This window comes from Vanacampus margaritifer, chromosome 11 (genome assembly GCF_051991255.1).
Source record: "Vanacampus margaritifer isolate UIUO_Vmar chromosome 11, RoL_Vmar_1.0, whole genome shotgun sequence".
In the NCBI taxonomy this organism is placed as follows: domain Eukaryota; kingdom Metazoa; phylum Chordata; class Actinopteri; order Syngnathiformes; family Syngnathidae; genus Vanacampus; species Vanacampus margaritifer.
Window position 1 is genome coordinate 5,092,734 of NC_135442.1, and position 18,862 is coordinate 5,111,595.

Genomic DNA, 18,862 nt, shown 5'->3' on the forward strand with positions numbered 1-18,862 from the left:
CTACTGCAGAGATTTTCATTCGACAGCGTTGTCTTAAAATACGAGTGACGGATTTTCACGTTTCTCAAGATCATTCCGGTCATTTTTCGCTTTGACGTATGAGCAAAAATTTGAGATACGAGCACTGTATGATGACAGTGAACTCAATTCAATTCACACTAAGTAGCAGTTTGGCAAAAAGCTTTCAAACTGTTTACACTCGTAAAACTAATGGGTTAAAAAATAGCCCAAAATGAGAGAAGTAGCTAACCCAGGACTAATCCTATGACGGGTTATTCATACCCAACACATTCTAGCTCCTCAACCTGACCAAATCCAATTCTCAACCCCAACTGATGTGGTCAAAATAAGTAACCCAATCTGCTCAAAGTCCAAAACTATTCAGCAATTTGGGTTAGGAAAACAACCCAACATTTTTGTGTGTGTAATACGTTTTCTGCCGATACACAGCAAACAAATTGAGCCTGTCATTTGTTTTTCAGGTTTAGCTTTGTCACCCAGGCCTTACATGTTGTGCATCCTGCTAGCTTAATGCTAACACATAATGGAAAATACCATTGACGGGCTAACTCTTAACAATAATCGAGATAATAATAATCTAAGAGCGACTCACACCCCCCTCTCGGTCACTTGCAGTAGTTGTGTAACTCTTCTTCACTTGTGTCTGAATGTCTGTATTATACTGCCCCCCAGTGGCCAAGTCACATGCACCAGAAGGAGCCCCAATAAAGGTTCAAAAACTGTTATTTGTAACATTCTATTTACGTTATCACTACATGTTTGTTTAAAGTACAGTATTAGCGTATTATTATGTTGGTTGTTTTCAGAAAAGACACACCGCTAGTGCCAGCCATTTTAGAGCATTTTGATTATTTTTTGTTTTAACCCTGAAGAACCCAAGAACCCTTTTCTTCTTTGGAAAATTATGAATTATACATTAAATGACTGCTATAAGTTCACTGAACACCAAAATATATGTTTTTTTCAATTTTAACACTTTTTTTTAACTAGCTCAGAATTGCTAATTTATCAACATATATATATAAAACATACTCCTAGGCATTCTGCAACATTATATGAAATAGATTAACAAAAAAAAAAACACAATTTTACCATCTGATGGTTTGTTGAGAAGATAGTTTTGTTTGGATTGATTTCCAGCTCAACAAAACAACATGTTGCCAGCCATCTTGTCACCACCACTCTGGCTCATGTAAGTGCAATATTCATCCACTAGATGGCCCCATGCAGGGGTCAGAAGTGGCACTCTGGACTTTTGAAGTTAAATTTGTAAAAAAGAAAAAAAAGGGTCTTTGTTATTTGAGTAGCAGAATTTATAGGGGCCAAATTTGACCCCGTGGGTTCGCCAGGGTTTTAAGATACACCAAATATTGAGTTCTACGATGACACTGAATGTATCAAATGACATAAGAGAAGACTTCCTTCATTCAGTGGAAGAAAAAAAGTATGTCAGCCGCTGATGGGACGACAACCTCATCCCGTCGAGGCATCATTCTCGCGCTCCCTCTCCTTCTGCAGCCTTATGTGTCAAATTAGAAGACGATAGCGCGTCATTCGTCTCGTTGTCCTCGTTTGCTGTCCCCGCGCTCTCTTTTTTGATATGCGATCTCATTAGGCGCTAAAGCTCTTCAACGGCGACATTAACAAACATTTGCCTTCCACAATTTTCAAAAGAGTCCCTCAGTCAGCGGCGGCGGGCCGGCGTGTGACACAAACAGGCGAGAGGGAAATTAGGTATGTCTGTTTCCTATTAATTACAATCCTGGGAAGTCTCCCATGGACACACTCGGGCCACTCTATTACGGAGAGAGGGGGGCGTTCGCTGATAAATTAATAATCCGGCTTGTCAGCAGCCGCAGATGAATGGCCCCTGGTGATTGATGCTGTTTTCTTTCATAGGGCAGGAATTTGATGTCAGAGCCAAATGTGTTATCAATGCCACGGGACCTTTTACCAACGCGCTTGGTAAAATGGATGATCAGAAGAACGCCGACATCTGTCAGCCCGGCGCCGGGGCGCGCATCGTCATCCCGGGCTATTACAGGTAACTAACGGCGGGCCCCTACGTCTCTGTCACTGTCCCTCCGCATCAGCCGCTCCTTAGCGCCGTCGTCTCGGCAGTTCATTAGCGACGTGCCGGGAGAGGCTCCGGGTCGTAACAACGAGGGGGCCGTCGGCCAGCTCTTTTGGAATGTTCCGATAAACGCAGGCTTTTGATGGAACCGCGGTTCGCCGGGGTTCGACCAAATCCCGCGTCCAAAGTCCCAAGTTCGTCTTTGTCTTCCATTTTGAAAAGGAAAAAAAAGAAGAAGAAGAGAAGACATGTTAACGGGAACTAATTTTCAGCTTTCAGGGTTTACTGTACTAAAAGGTCCTAATTATTAAAAAAAAAAAAAGGGTTGTCAGGCAATTCAAATTTTTAATCGTAATTAATCTCACGACTTCAATAGTTAACTCATGATTAATCGCAAATTTTATATCTGTTCTGAATGTACAATAATTTAAACTTAAACTCAGTTAAACTAATAGAAATATGGCTGCATCTTTTAGTCATTGATAAAGTAATTTCATAATAATTCATAAAATTGAGTTAAAATTAAAAAGATTTACTCTACTGTGAAAAAAAAAACGAGTGTGATATTAATTTTGTGTTGAGGTCATTTTTCTGCCACTTGATTGCATAATGGCATTTGTAAGTATTTTTTTCTTTTCATATTAAGAGCTATCTAATCTTTAATATGAAGTGACTTGTGAAATTTAAAATTATAAAATAAAAGTAACTTGCGAAATTTAAAATTGTAAAATACAACAATGAGAATTTTTGTGGCGTTAAAAGAACTAAAAAAATGACGTACTAATTTTGACACCCCTGCTAAAAATAAAAACTAACACGGTTAATAAGCGGATGTTTCATCCTGCCGAATCTATTTACTTTCCGTGTACTTGCCTGACACACTAGACCGGACCCGGCACTCCGTTTTTTTGTGGCACTCTGAGTAACCAAAACGTCACATTTCAACGTTGCGAGTTTCCGAGCTGCCTGAGTGAAGCAAGTGTGCTCGGAGCGTATTTACAACAGGGAGGAACCGTGGATTTTGGGGATGACAAGTCTCGGTTTGTGTACAACAAATGTCCTCGTTTGTTGACGAGTCCATTTTTAGAAGAAAAGAAAAATAGCAAGAAAGAGTGAAGCCGCAATAACCGAACCAGGAAGTAGCGAGGGAACGTTGCATGTCACTTGTATGGACAGCATTCTTCCTGTAATCCATCAATGTTAAAACCATTAAATGCGATCTAATTTGTTTGTTGCTTTCTAAGCAAAACAACAAACTATTTTTTTTTGTAGAATCCATCGGTTTCTCCCGCCTTGGCAGAGACTGACACTCTCCTGTCATCACGTTTCTGACAGTTTTGTCTCCTCGTTGATGTTATTTGTGCAAAGGCGGAAGGGTATCCCCGTGACCTATCTGCCCCTCAGCTACCCCCGGGTTCAATTGACTCGTTGCCATGCCGCGTGTGCGTTAAGCAGGCCGATGCGTGCACCTTGGGCTGCGGCTACGAGGGGAGCGGCGGATGGAATTGAAACCAGCTGAATTAATCTCCTGGAAACAGCAGTGACAGGAGCCTGATTATGGGGAGTCCCTTGAACCGGGCCGGCCTGTTTGTGCCCTCCCCTCAGCAGCACAGCAAAGGTTAATGCAGTCGTCTTGTTAGTTACCCCCGGCCGGCGCCCGCTCGTACGCATCTGCAACTTCAGTCCACTCGGCAACGCGGAGCTCCCGGACCACGCCGCTGACCTCCGAACTGGTCCACCTCAGCTTGGACTCTCATTTTAGCAATATAAACCACTAACGAGGATATGGAACAGGTGTTTTAGTTTTAATCATGACTTTAAAATTTCTCAAAAGATTAAATAGAAGTGTCTGTGAGCATTTCTTGAATTTGGAGTTAAAAAAAAAACTCAGAGTATGGACATTTTTCAAATCCAAAGAAATTGTTCCTATTTGAAATTTAAATCATTCCGCTCATTCAATTCACCTTGGGATAATTTAAAACATGCCCCAAAATTTCACACAAAAATAAATCACAAATTCTCCTCTAATTTCTACTATTATTATTATTATTATACTATTTTTTTTCTTTTTTTACCAATTGAAACTGTTCAGCCTCTTATGTGTAAGCGTCCCCAATGGGGCGGCCATATTGGCCAAAATATTACATACTCCCCAGATTGTTGTTTGTGGACGTCCCCAATAGGGGCGGCCATATTGGCCAAAATATTAGGTACACCCCGGATTCTTGTGTTTGGGCTTTCCCAATGGGGGTGGCCATATTAGCCAAAATATTAGGTACACAACGGATTCTTGTGTGTTGGCGTTCCCAATGGGGGTGGCCATATTGGCCAAAATATTACATACTCCCCGGATTGTTGTTTGTGGACGTCCCCAATAGGGGCGGCCATATTGGCCAAAATATTAGGTACACCCCGGATTCTTGTGTTTGGGCTTTCCCAATGGGGTGGCCATATTGGCCAAAAAAGTAGGTACACTCCAGATTCTTGTGTGTTGGCGTTCCCAATGGGGGTGGCCATATTAGCCAAAAAATTAGGTACACTCCAGATTTTTGTGTGTTGGTGTCCCCAATGGTCCTCCTCGTCCTCCAAACCTTACCATAAAAATGAAGATGATTTTTGCTTTTTTTTTTTGGACCGATCAAACCATTCATGTTCAGCTCATTGCAGGTCATTGTGTATCATTTTATGTCATTTGATATCATTTCACATCATTTGATAGAATTCCAAAATATTCCACCATTTTTCATTCAAGCCTCTCTCAGCCTTCACAACACGATTTCTCCAGAAATTACATTCTCCAGTTTTTATATATTTTTTTATGCTTCTACCAAATTTCAAGTAAATTGGTCAACTTGGAGACACCCATTTGGGCTTTAAGTTTGCTAAGTCCTGTCTGTTTTCCTAGTATTCTACTACCAACTGTCAAAAAAGTCCTCAACGTTGCGCTTACACTTGAGGCACTATCGGCATCAGACCTAATTCATAACAGCCATTTATGATCATAAATACATGTCCAACGATCTCAACCCCCCATCCCCCTTCCCCACTTCCTCCCAGTCCTCCACCCGACTCTCACTGATTTACAAATAGCTGATGGAGCAAGCAGCTGACAGAAATAAATGAGCTAATCTGATGGCTGTGTAGCACTTCCACCCAGATATTAATTCATCAGGAGGCCACAGAGTGCAGACAGATACAAATTCCCGTTTTAATTATGTATGGGAGCTGTGCTAGGAACAGGAGACACCTCCACTAGCAGGACTATTTCTCCGAGGAACTTTATGAAGCGCTTTGATCCCGTGCTTATTTTGGTTTTCTTTTCGATATCAGAATATCCTCTGTTGTGCCCCCCCCCCCAAAAAACAAACAAAAAACAAACAAACAAACACCCTAGACTAAAAAAAGCTGTTGTCCCCTTTTATAGCCACACGCTCACACGGGACATTCGATAATGAACAAGTGGAAAAATAACCTTTGCCACATTAAATGATATTGTTTTCGATTTGCAATTTTTACGAGCGCTTCCTGGAGCCTGTTTGATGTGTTTTGTTCCCACTCCCCAGCCTCAAATGGCCCTTTGCCGACTGGCAGGCTTATCGAAATCAGTGGAGGCTTTATTGAAGGACTGACCAGTGGGTATCTAAACAGAATGCAGGGCTATTGATTTCACAGAAGTGCTCTAATTGTTTCCACGAGACAAGGGCTTGTCGCGATTATTTGATTGATTAGCTTGATGCGGGTCTGCCTCCTCAAGACCCCCCCCCCGCCATTCACCCCCCCCCCCCCCCTTCCTCAGCCAGTTAATCGCACTGTAATCCCAATACGCTGGTGTATTTCTAATCCATCATCATTATCATGGCTGTGCTCAGCACAAGATTAGTCCATGGGAGACTTGTTTCCTCACTTTCACAATTTCTCAATATCAACTCATAGCCGACTGCGGTTAGCTCTTTTCTGTCCCGGTCAGATTTGCGGCGCATGGACAATGCAAATGCCGACACAAGATGTCATTGATTTCATTTTTCAAGCTATTTAAGGTGCATCATTTGAATTTAGGAGTACGTATTTTTTAATTTTTTGTTAAAAGCAAAAAAAAAATATTTTCACCTGGGGCAATAAACTCCTCTGACATTTTGCTGTATTCTTCAATAATTATCTTTCTTCTATAACATTTTGTGTCAAATACTGAAATTTCTGCTCCCAAAAAAATCACACAGCAGAAATGACCTACCTCTAAAATAAAGACAAAAAAAAAAACACAACTTCTATTAAGTCCACATTTTGACTTTGTCTCATAGCTGCCCGACAAGGTGCCTGCCGTAAAATACACGGAATTTAGCACCAAATAATGCCGCCATAAAATGCAGCAATAATAAGGAATTTACAACAATCACCTCTTCCCAAAAATCCATCTTTTTTTCCAAAACATAATAAAAATGTTGTAGTTCTGTTGTTGTAATGCAAAATTCCAGCATAGGGGGCGCCAAAATAGCAGCCATGGGGCCTGATTTTCTTCCCTAACCAATCGGTACCAGCTAGTAAAATAACAGTGGTGCCTCAATTTATTTGTCACCTGACTTGGGAGTTTTTCGGCTCGTGAACTGTCTTTATAGCATTTTTTGTTGTTATTTTTATCTAAATTTACCAGCAAAAATTGAGTCACAAACACTAGATGGCGGCAATAAACTTCTATATAAGCAGCAGATAACAATTCTTCAAAAAGAATGCCAAGTGCTTGTTTTAAGCTGCTTATTGCCACTCCCAGTCGAAGCTTAAGTTAAAACTAAACATTTAAAAAAAGAGTCGTGTATTTAACCAAACCACATCATTTTGCTTTACAAATGTCCAATAGCTTGATACTGGGAAACTGCATCGATCGGCTAACACATCTGTGCTAATACTCACGGGCGTATATTCTTTATCCTCTGTGAAAAAAATTACTAAAATGTTTGTTGTTCCCTCATCAAATCTATGTATTTATACTGCCCCTGGTGGCCAAGGCAGACACACCAGAAGGAGTGGCACAATGTCCATTGCATTGATGCATGAAATTATGATACAACTGTTTTATATTTTATTTAAATACCTTAATATTATACATTTGATATTTTTTATTATAATATATTTTTTAATCATGTTAAATTTTTTAATATTTTTGTTACAAAATTTGTATTGCTTTTTTGGGGGGGGGGGGTGGAACAGATTAATGGCATTTATATTCATTGCAGTGTGGAAAGATGATTTGAGATCAAATAAATGAAACTCATAAAGGCACTACTATATGCACTGTGCTTGATGTTGAAGAGAGTGCCGCAGTTCACAAAGTTTGAATGTCATCCCTTTGTGTAAACATAGCTAACGTTAGCGATCAAAAGGAGGAAGGCTTGGTTGTCACAGCGCTTCTCCAATTCAAGCCTCAGACTAACATCTCGCTTCAGGCGCCGTGGCCAGGCTGACATGTGGCGTATGTCTGGGCGAGAGCCTGCTAAAAAGTCCCGTGGACATCAAATGAGCAGCGAAAGCCCCGAGCCTGAGAAAAGCAGACAGGCGAGGGGTCGGAGAGGGGGAAGAAAAAAAAAAAAAAGCAAAAGGGGGACTCAAGTGTGAAGAGATGGAGCGAGACGCCGTGACTGGCGGAGTCCGCGCGGCTCTCCGTCCTTGCCTGTGGTGCTGCTCTTCACTCATTGGTCTCAGGAGGAACTCGGGCTCGGGGACTTGAAGGAGGCTCGGACCAAAGGGCTTTGTCACAACGTGTGAAGGTGACACCTCCGAGGACCTGCCGCCCTCCCGCGCACATGCAGCGGGCACTTTTCCTTCGGGGAGGAAAGGACTTGCACTGCTTCTCATAGTGACACTTTGATTTCAGCAGCCACGGCTCGCTCGCCGGTCTCGACTGCACTGGATGCTTTAGTGGCTCGACTGGCGGGTTTGAACGCTCCCTTTGTTCACTTCCTGCAGCCGTGGAATGGACTCTGTTTGTGGTTTTGCACGGCACACAACAAGTCCCATTCCCCGCTTATGAGTCAGACGAACAAAGGAGGCATCAGTGCGGCTCGCTCGGCCTCCACAACGATGGTATGAAAAAGATGTCTTCTTTTGGCTGGATGTTGCCAGACCAATCTCTGAGCCCACGTGTCTGAAGAAAACTTGCGTTTTGTTATCACTTGGTCCACAAGACCAGCAGCATCGAGTACAGGGGCCACGTTGAAGAAAAACACACTTTTTTTTTTCTCCAAACAAGATTATGAGATGATGACAAGGAAAAACAACAACTATTTATTGAAAAAGACGTTGTAGACTTCTGACAATAAAGTTGGAATCTGACAAGACAAAAAAAAAGTGAACCCTGGAAAATCACTGTTCCAAATTCACATTCACACAATTTTTGTTCTAACTCATCCAGTCATTCATTAAAAAAAAATTGATGCCACAGACCTATGTCAAATTGAATTGAGGAGCTTCATTTAGATAAAAGTAGTCCTTTGGCGTCATTTTAAATCATGTTTTGCCATCATCTAGTGGATTTTGGTGCCAAAGAACTATGACAAAGTGAGCTTAGGAGCTTCAATTAGACAAAAGTAGTTTGAGAGACGGTTTCATTTCGTCAAAAGTAGTGCTATAGAACCTTTTTGTGGCATCATTGTGCCCAACAACTATGTGAGTGGAGGAGCTTCATTTAAAGTAGTATTTTGCTGCCATCAAGTGGATTTTTTGGTGCCAAAGAACTATGTTAAAAGTGAGTTGAGGAGCTTTATTTACACACAAATAGTGCTTTTGCACCATTTTGTGGCATCTTAGTACCCAGGAACTACGTCAAAGTGGGTTGAGGAGCTTCATTTAGACAGACATAGTGCTTTGGAGTCATTTTGTGGTGTCTTGATGCCAAGGAATTATGTTCAAGTGACTTGAAGAGCTTCTTTTAGACAAGAGTAGTGCTTTGGAGACATTTCGTAGCATGTTGATCCAAAGGAACTATGACAAACAAATGAGTTGAGGCGCTTCAGCTAGGCAAAAGTAGTGCTATGGCACCATTTTTTGGCCTGTTGTTACAAAGAACTATATCTATGTGAGTGGAGGAGCTTCATTTAGACAAAACTAGTGCTTTGGGGCCATTTGTGGCATCTATAGGGAATGATAGTCGGTTGTATTTATTCTATTCCATTCTGATTGATTTATTCCCCTTTTCCATACGGTCATCCTTTTCAGTCTTCAGATGTTTCCCGAGACCTATTGAAATAATCAATGGCAGCGGGTTGATGTACCTCCGGAGATTATTATCACGCATAAGTTCGCTTGGAAGCCGTTCCAAATATCCAGCGTCTTCATCTGCATGTCTTCATCTTTTATTGCCCATGCGAGGCCTCCTGCTCCACCGCTACTCAGCCGCCATAAATGTTTAAAAAATGACCTTTGGTAACGAGTTTGTCATTGTTTGATTCAGAAATATCAACCGGGCCATTATGGTGGCAGCTATTTTTTCCAATCAATATACAATAGTGTATTAATATTTAATTTTTTTATATGTCACTATGTTATGAGACAAAAACGAGCAGGGGTGTTGTGATGCGGCAGCTGTTTATTGTGACACCAAGTATATATACTGTATATATATATATATATATATATATATATATATATAAAATTGTATTTATTTATTTATATATATATATATATATATACATATATATATATATATATAAATAATGTTATTTATATATATATATATATATATATATAAATTTATTTATATATATATATAAATAATGTTATTTATTTATATATATATATATATATAAATTTATTTATATATATATATATATATATATATATATATATATATATATATATATATATATATATATTTATATATATATATATATATATATATATATAATTATTTATTTATATATATATAAATTGTATTTATTTTTATATATATATATATATCATATTTGGTGACTGTGGTTGATGTACGGCCACGGATGTATTTGACTTTTTCGCCTTGACATTGCGTGTGTCTGCTGACAAGAAGTCAGAGATCTCCCCTGCAGCTCAGCAATCCCTTTGGTTGTCTCTCAACGAATGTTGGCAAGCGTCATATTTCTTAGTTCACAGAGTGTATGGGTAAAAACCTGACCCGTTTATTACACGATAAACAGCCAAATGCACAAATGCAAAATGAATGCATTTGCAAGGAGCACTTGGCGGGACTGACTGCAGGCATTGCTGATATGACTCACTAGGCCCCGCCCATTAAAGGCACACATCAAAGCAAAAATATTTCTCTGTCTATATTTTACAATACAGTGCTGTTAAAAATAATAATAATAATAATAATGTATATTAAATAAATATTTGTGGTATTTTGGGGGGCAACGATGGAATGCCAAATATGTTAGTGGTGAGTCAAAATGAGACATTGTGATTTCCTAGGGCTGTTGCAATGGAAGATTTGTAGAAATAAAGTGTTGATTTTTTAATCTTTTTCCTAACTTGTTGAATGATTGTTGAACGGCGTGCCATACTTGAAGTGAACTATACAAACGACGACAAACGCTTGCAGGCCGCTCAACTTTGCCCTGAATGAGTTTTAACCCTTTACGGGCCACAAGCAGAAAATAGGAAGGCACAATCCGTGATCCCAATGTTCGTGGAATGTCTAAAAAGGTCAATATGCTGATATTTTTGACAGCGCTTGACCTTTAGTGAAAAAAAGTAACAAAACCATTGGAATTGGAATAACTTATTTGTTTGGTTGTGCCAAATAATGTATCACAGTCAAAGCCTGCCGTCTCCCAGCAGCATCTGGCCATGAGTGAGCCGACTGTTAATCCGCCGTATTGATCTCATATCAAAAGGTGCGATTTAAATGCGGCGTAACGTGCCAGGAGCCGCCATCAGTCGGCAGGCTGCGTTTGGAGTCTGGCCGGATCACCCGAGCCAGGTTTTGTGCGAGCTTTTTTTGTCCAGGTGGCCCCCACATCTGGACAAGACAGTCAAAGTGATGCCACCCACAGAAGCTGAGAAAAGTCGGCCTTTTCGGTTTTTTTTGCACTTTTGAGGCACAGATGTCACATAAAATAGCTCACGACAATAACACAACTGGAGGACATAAAAGAATGTGGTTGATTCTAAGCAGGCACAAATTTGCATTTCACCAAAAATAAAAATGTACTGTTATTAATGTTTTTAGCTGAGCATTTGGATTCTAGATAGATTTGACACTATTGACATTGTTTTTTACATTGTCGTGATGGTTTTTTTTTTTTTTTTAAAGCAGAGTATCGGCACATATTTGCCATTAATTCAAATGGAAACCCCATTAATCAGCTTACATTTTTTATAATGCATTTATAAAAACAAAACAACACTGTACTTTATAAAACCAAATGGTGTAATCTTCCCTCCATTATGAGTTCTGGGTTGACGGTCCCGCTATTATGCAAATTTTTTTGTACAGTTTATAACTATTTTTTCCCCCAGTTTCCCAGTAATTTGAGGTGTAATTCCACTATCGACCACTAGATGGTGGCATACTAATTTTGTTTTGTTTGGCACAGTTAATTTGAAAAAAGAAAGAAAATGGGAAGTCTTATAGCTCGGAGAATTTTTTGCTGATGATAAGTGAATGTCAAACCTCTTGAATCCTGCATTTTACTCCAACAGAAAGCCAGGTTCATTTTAGTATATATATTTATATATATATATATATATATATATATATATATATATATATATATATATATATATATATATGTGGGCATGATGTATATTATGAAAGGAGGAGTTTGTTAGCTGTAAAAAAAAAATGCTTTTGGTGTACTGAAATAGGGTACAGGAGGTCCCTGAGTTACAAAAATCCGACTTTTAAAAACACTACGGGGTAATTCTTTACATTTACTATGACGGCAAACTTCATCTGGGGGTGGCAATAAGTAGCTACGCCTGCTTGAAAATGTGTTTTCTATCTGACAAACTGCTGCTTGTTGTTAAAGCAAGTCTAGTTCACGGCCAGCATACAATCTCAATGTTTTGCTCTCAAGTCAAAGCGAAAACAAAGCAACTGGGTCACACGTATTTCGAGGTAACGAAGTAATGCCGCCCTCCCTTTATTATGAATGTTTGCGACCGAGCCGATCACAATGGCATGCCTCTCCTCAACCCGCTCCTCCAATTCCGGCTGCGGTATTCCCGCGCATGCATTAGATTGACCTCACATTAACCCAAATACATTTGATCTTTAAGAGCCATAAATTGGCTTTTGTCATTACCATAGGTTAATTACAGAGATTTGCTCCGTAGCGTTGCGACACTGAGATTGCAATAATAAGCGGCACACAAAAGCCATTCACGCTGCCTGCGTGAGCACTAAATAGGCATTGTTTTGATCTTGCTATTCCTGTCGGGAGTTGTGTTTGTACTGCTCTATTATCAGCGCGCTCACCTCGCAGCACTCGTCATACGGCCAGATTCTGCTGAGGCGGGCTCAAACCGTGCCCTTCCTGTCATTCTCTGCCAAATAAGTCATGGGACGTGCGGGCCAGACGTGGGACCCGTGGCTCTCACTGCACAATTTTCACACAAAAAAGTTGGACGCAAGGCCACGCTTTGTAATCAGTTTCACACAAAATGATTACTGGGAAAGAGTTTTGGTTCGGATTCTGAATGCATTGGAAACCTCAGAACAAAACTTTTCCCATCAATTTATGGCAATATTTGAAATATACTGTACAGTGTTCCCTCGCTGCTTGGCAGTTTGGTTATTGCAGTGTCACTCATTCATTTGCGATCATAATTTCATCCATTGTGGGCTTATCATGCTCGTTCGCAAGTTGTCTTGCTAAGTCGGACTTGTCAAGGAATGTCGTTTTTTTAGGGGGAATTTGTGCGTCATTCAGACGTTGTTCAAATGTGCTGAGCTCAGCGCGGGCAGTACAAGGAGAGTAAACAGTTGCATTCAGAAATTATCTGCTTTATAATGATGTTCAAGTTTTTCTTTTTAGCTTAAAATGGCTGACATTACCCCAAATTCGGTGTCGCATTGTAGCCAAAGTTGGATTAACGCACCTTGTAAATCCTTGTCGTGGAAACCAAAGGCACGTTGCCATGACTACAGTCTTCTTCTACTTCCGTAGTTTGCTTCTTGTTTGTCTTCTTAAGAAGATTTGATTTGATTTTGAAAAAATACATTTATTTGTCGCACTTATTTACAAGGGAAAAGAAGAGGAAAAAGAAGAAGAACAAGAAGAGGAAGAAGAAGAAAAACAATAAGAGGAAGATCAAGAACAAGAAGAGGAAGAAAAAAAAAGATTTTTTGATTTTTTGATTTGATTTGATTTTTATAAAAGGGAAAAGAAGAGGAAAAAGAAGATTTTTTTTGATTTTTGAAAAAATACATTTATTTGCCGCTCTTATTTACATTCTTTTCCTAAACACACAGGTCGGCAAGAGCAATTTCATAAATAGACAAAAAAATAAAATGCGAAAGGAAAAAGAAGAACAAGAAGAGGAAGAGGAAGAAAAAGAGGAAAATTAAGAACAAGAAGAGGAAGAAGAAAAAGAAGATGGGGAAAAGAAGAGGAAAAAGAAAAAGAAGGGGGAAAAGAAGAAGAGGAAAAAGATTTTGATTTTGAAAAAATACATTTATTTGCCGCTCTTATTTACAAGAAGAAGAAGGAGAAAAGAAGAGGAAAAAGAAGAAGAACAAACACAATATGAGGGAAAAGAAGAACAACAACCTGTAGAGGAAGAGAAGAGGAGAGGAAGAAGAAGAAGAAAAAGGAGAAGAGAAAAAAAGAAAGACAGAGAGGGAAAAAGAAGAGGAAAAAGATGAAGAGTAAGAGGAAAAAGAAGAAGAAAAAGAAGAGGAAGGAGGAGAAAAAGAAGAGGAAAAGAGGAAGAGGAAGAGGAAAAAGAAGAGGAAAAAGAAGAGGAAAAAAAGAAAGAAAGCAAAAAAGTTGGTCACAGTGCCAGTAAAGGATGCTCCGACTGGACCACGTCTTTCTACAGTCGACTCGAGCAGGCTCATGTGGCTACATGGCGGCTACATGGCGGCTACATGGCGGCCATGCTAGCATGCCTTCTCTTGAGGTGACAAAAAGGACCAGAAAAGAAAAACAACACAGGCATATTTTTCCTAAAAATGTTCTCCGGAATAATAAATCCATTTTTGAAAATTGCACTTTAGTGCAGCTGTTCTTGAAAGGTGTCTATAAAGTCCTTCATAAAGATGTGAAAGGATAAGAGGACGACTTGTAAACACAAGAGGTGGCTTGTAGATTTATGACTTGACTTCTCTGGGCTCTCCGAGCTTCCTGACCCACATTTTCTATCTTGCTTCACTCTCGTAATCACACTCACTGTGGAGGGTGCAAATGGCGTCACATTGCACGTTACGCAATACAAAGCGGGAAGGTGCGAAACCTGATGTCGTCTTGCTTCGATGTGCATTTCATAATCACGGTGGAGAGCAAACAAAAAGGTGGGCTTCATTTTTGATTTTTTTTTCTCATGAAAAGTTGGTTTTGGATTTCTGACCTTCAGCAGAGGCTGTTCTAAAACCTGCTTTTGGATCAGTCACTAGGTTTAAAGGGAACATATTTTGGAAAATTGATATATATTTTTTATTGTCTTTTATATTAATAGTTGGGCCTCTGGAGTGAAAGTACATCTTTAGCTCATTCACTCCCAGCCAGTTTTACTGAAGCAACCCCCTTCGCTCCCGGCTGTTTTACTGGATTTTGACAGATTTTGCAAAGGCCCACAGAATATTATGTGCTATATTTCTTTCTGTTTACGTTTTTTGCAGCAATTACCATTAGAATATAGCTAAGTTTCATTATTATTCACAAATCTATTTAGAATTGTGAGTAAATGTTTTTTTTTTCAACATGGCCCTGGTTGATCTGTCTGCTGGCCGTTTTAATAATAATAATAATAATAACTACCATTCTTTTAACCATTGTCTGCAGTACAGAGGCTGCATTAAAGCCTTCTGTATGCTCTAGCATTAAAAAAAAAAACAAAAACAAAAAACGTATAAATACGTCTTTGGGACACTTAAAACATGTTTTGGGGAGCAAATGAGTTAATAGGCATCTAATGATTGTCCTTTTTGCTATTTTGTTCCAAACTTAACTCATCCCAATTATCGGTATGTTTACCCTTTGTTAGTCTGACAGTTTTCTCAACAGATTGGTGAAAAGAAATCAAATCGCCCCACTTTAGATAATCTTTTAGAGAGATCTGACAATCGGCAGGAGGGAAAAAATCAGGCCACGAAACAATCGCACATCTGACAATCGGGCCAGGAGTGCAAAATGTGTCATTTCCTCAAATATCATCTTCTACATTTAACGTTTACCATTGCTTACCCCAACTTTTTTTCAGAGCGGATTAAGAAAAAAAAAAAAAAACAATATCGACACACCCCCACACCACAGATAATCACTGAAGATAATCTTTCCGAGACACCAGATAAGAAAAGTAAGAAAAAGCTCAAATTTGAGTCTCGCTCAATTGCGTCTCTTCAGTTAAATCCAAAATTGTAAACAAGACGTTTGACAGCAAAAAGGATTACTGACTACTTTTTTAAATTAGATTTACAGTTGGCCACATTTTAAAAATATATATATATATTTTTTTGTTGCTGCCTTCCTTTTTCCAGTGACGCCGCCGGTCGTCTGCAGCCGCGTGACAATGATGAATGCAGAACATGAAACACATTAATGCAGCGGATTCCGCTCAATGTCAGCTCTTTTTTTTTTTCACCGTGTCAAGTTAAACAAACAAGATCAAGCCACAGGAAAATGATCATCGAGGTCGAAGGTCGTTCTTCCCTCCTCCCCACCACCGCTCTGATAGAGTTGGATGGACATGCCATTAGATCAACCTGTTTTGGGCACGGTGGGGGGGGGGGGGGGCGACGACTTCTCTTGAGTTTTAATAAGAAATTGAGGTGCGAAGGCCTCCGACATTGTGATGACATGAGGTGCGGGATTCAAAGTAATTGGGACGGAGTTTTTGACTTTCAATGATGACTCGTCTATCTTTTGATGGAAGGTAGCGGGATAATTAGAAAGATGGTGCAGCAAGTTGATGGGGGCTCACCCAGAATGTACTTTTAATGAGTATTTATGTGTGTTTAATCATTAACATGCTATTGGGTTAAGGTCTGGTGTTTCGACTCTTGTTTCTTGATAAAGCCTGATTAGTTTGAATACTAAATGGTTTTGTAGACTTCTAAATGTGTCTAGAGTGTTACGTCATCAGACTTGCCATGTCTTCAGTAAAACAAGAAAAATAAAGGAATTGACCTTCCCGTTCCGATACTTTTGCAGGGGACTGTACATTTACAATGAATTTAAAATGTCATCTTTTTTGTTTTCCCGACACGTTAGCGAGAGTAAACCAGAGTATCTAAAACGTCTCTCTCTCTCTTTCTTGCCCGCCCGCTCGCTCAAATCATAGAAATTGTAATCCCTCGAAATAATCCTTATTTTCAATAAATGTACCTGTAATCTAATTCAATTTTTTTTAAATCTGATTTTATATATATATATATATATACAGTATATTGCTGAATCAATTTCTCTCTCTCTCTCTCTCTCTCTCTCTCTCTATATATATATATATATATGTATATTCGATTCATTCGATATCACGATTCATAGGTCACGATTCGATTTGATACCAATTAATCCCAGCACAAATCTTTAAATTGATTATTGCGATTTTTTTTTTAAACTCAAATTTAGAAAATACATGTACACTGTAAGATTTGTATGAAAATGTATTTATCATGAAAATTCAGGTCGCAGTCTGTTTCATGTTTGAACAGCACTGAAAGAAAATATTAAGGCTTAATGTGCCATTAATAGAACATTCGTCCATGCTTAACGTGTGAATCCTAACCCTAAGTAAGCATGTTTAAAAATCGATCCGGCCGCATATCGAATCTGTTCGAGAATTGCGCGCTGTAATATCGCGATATATTGCCGTATCGATTTTTTCTAACAACCCTAATATATATATATATATATATATATATATAGAGAGAGAGAGAGAGAGAGAGAGGTTGTGGGTTCTATCCCATGCCATTGAGACCACGTTGAAGTATCCTTGAGCAAGATACTGAACCCCCAGTTGCTCCTGATGCCGCGCTTTGAGGGCCATGAAGCAGCATTTAACTTTGAAAAATATTTTGAAGTTAGATATACAAAATATTAGCACATTAACTTCAAGCACTCGGTGGTTGGTTTAAGGCAACTGACTAAATGCCCCCCCCCCCCCCCCCTCTCCCCCATGATTAGCGGTACTTCATTCAAAAAATGGTTGCTTTCTCTAAACATTCCTTCGATCAATTGTGTCCGTGCCAAATGGAACCGAAATGCGTCGAAACCTCCAATCGGGGAAGGGGGGGGGGGCGAACACGACGGGAGCCGAGAAGCGTCATCGCGTCGCACTTTATTACGGCGAGCGGCACGTCGTGTTTGTTGCCGGCTTTCAATTTCTGTATCTGTCGGCGCAGTTGGTGTTTTTACGAGCGGCAATTTATTACCTGGGTTTTGTGCGCCTGGCCACTTTTGCGTTTATAGAGTAATAAGGGAATGTATTTAATGTGCCTGGCTTTCGGTTGCCGTGCGGATTGTGAGCATGAATCACGGGGCTTGATTAAACCGCGCTGTCCCAGGCTATTACGCGTGCTTAATTTCATACCCGCCATAAATAAAGCAATTATTTTCTTATGCACACTGTCAAAGTTAAGAGCCGCCGTGTTTGGTTGCGGCCAGACAATTGTCGATGACGGCCGTTTCAAAGACGTATTGTGCATCTGCGGCGCCCATCTGCTTAATCCATCGCTCACGTCGACCGTGGACGCTTTTTATGAAGAGAGCGCCGGCGTTCGCATGCGGACAAAGCCCCGCCTTCAACGACGACATTGTGTTACGGGTGCACTTGTGAAACTGTTCCAAGCCATTCGCATCCTCGTGGTCGCCGTTGTTGGCTTTCGTCTTCAGATTGTGGCGGCCCCGCCGCTCGGGTGTTATGCGACGGGAAATTCCTCAAAAGGAGAGAGAAATTCTCAAGATGGAGTATGTGGGAGGGCTTATCCCGACGTCGGCTGCCAATGGCAACGCGAGAGGATACTTCCCCCTTGAAAAGATTATTGCTTTTATTTCTAATCTTCATTGTCGCTCTGGCGCGGTTGCTGGTAGTTTGATCTCGGTCCCGTGACGGAAAAGACAAAATGGGCAAGTCGCAAGCCTCAGACTCATTGAAGAAAAAAAACAAACAATCACTATTAACTTACAAAGTGCGTTGATGATATTTGGCGATATAAAAAAGCCTCAAATTGACTCAATTGAAGAATGATTTAATCTTAAAAAAAACAAATAAATCTGATGTTCTAGTAGGCTATTCCTGACATTTGTCACATCAAAACGAAAGCCTTGTGTTTATGATGAATACAATTTCCTGGCTGAATTTTGGGGGTATTTCCCCCCAAAATTGTATGGGTATCGATTCTAATTTCCTCAATCAGTTCGATTTCGATTCACAAGAGTTCACTTTTTCCACTTTTAACAAGAGTATGAAAACCTAGAAAAAAAAGGTTTTATTGTACATTTAGAACAGATATAAAATTTGTGATTAATCGTGAGTTAACTATGGAAGCCATGTGATTAATGTAAAATGTAATCACCTGACGACCTAATTTATCATTTTATGTTATTTTTCAAAACAATCTTTTTTTTTCAAAAAACAAAT

General features: G+C 39.7%; 1 protein-coding gene across 1 annotated transcript in view; it reads left to right on the forward strand.

The window, feature by feature from the left end:
• Positions 1–13,669, forward strand: part of LOC144060724 (glycerol-3-phosphate dehydrogenase, mitochondrial-like) — a 142,075-nt gene extending 128,406 nt beyond the window's left edge. Inside the window, exons 9-10 of the mRNA XM_077580513.1 lie at positions 1,921–2,065; positions 13,310–13,669. Of these exons, the coding sequence (XP_077436639.1) occupies positions 1,921–2,065; positions 13,310–13,421 (257 nt within the window). The 3' untranslated portion in view covers positions 13,422–13,669. The remainder of the gene's footprint in view (positions 1–1,920; positions 2,066–13,309) is intronic.
• Positions 13,670–18,862: the final 5,193 nt, after the last annotated feature.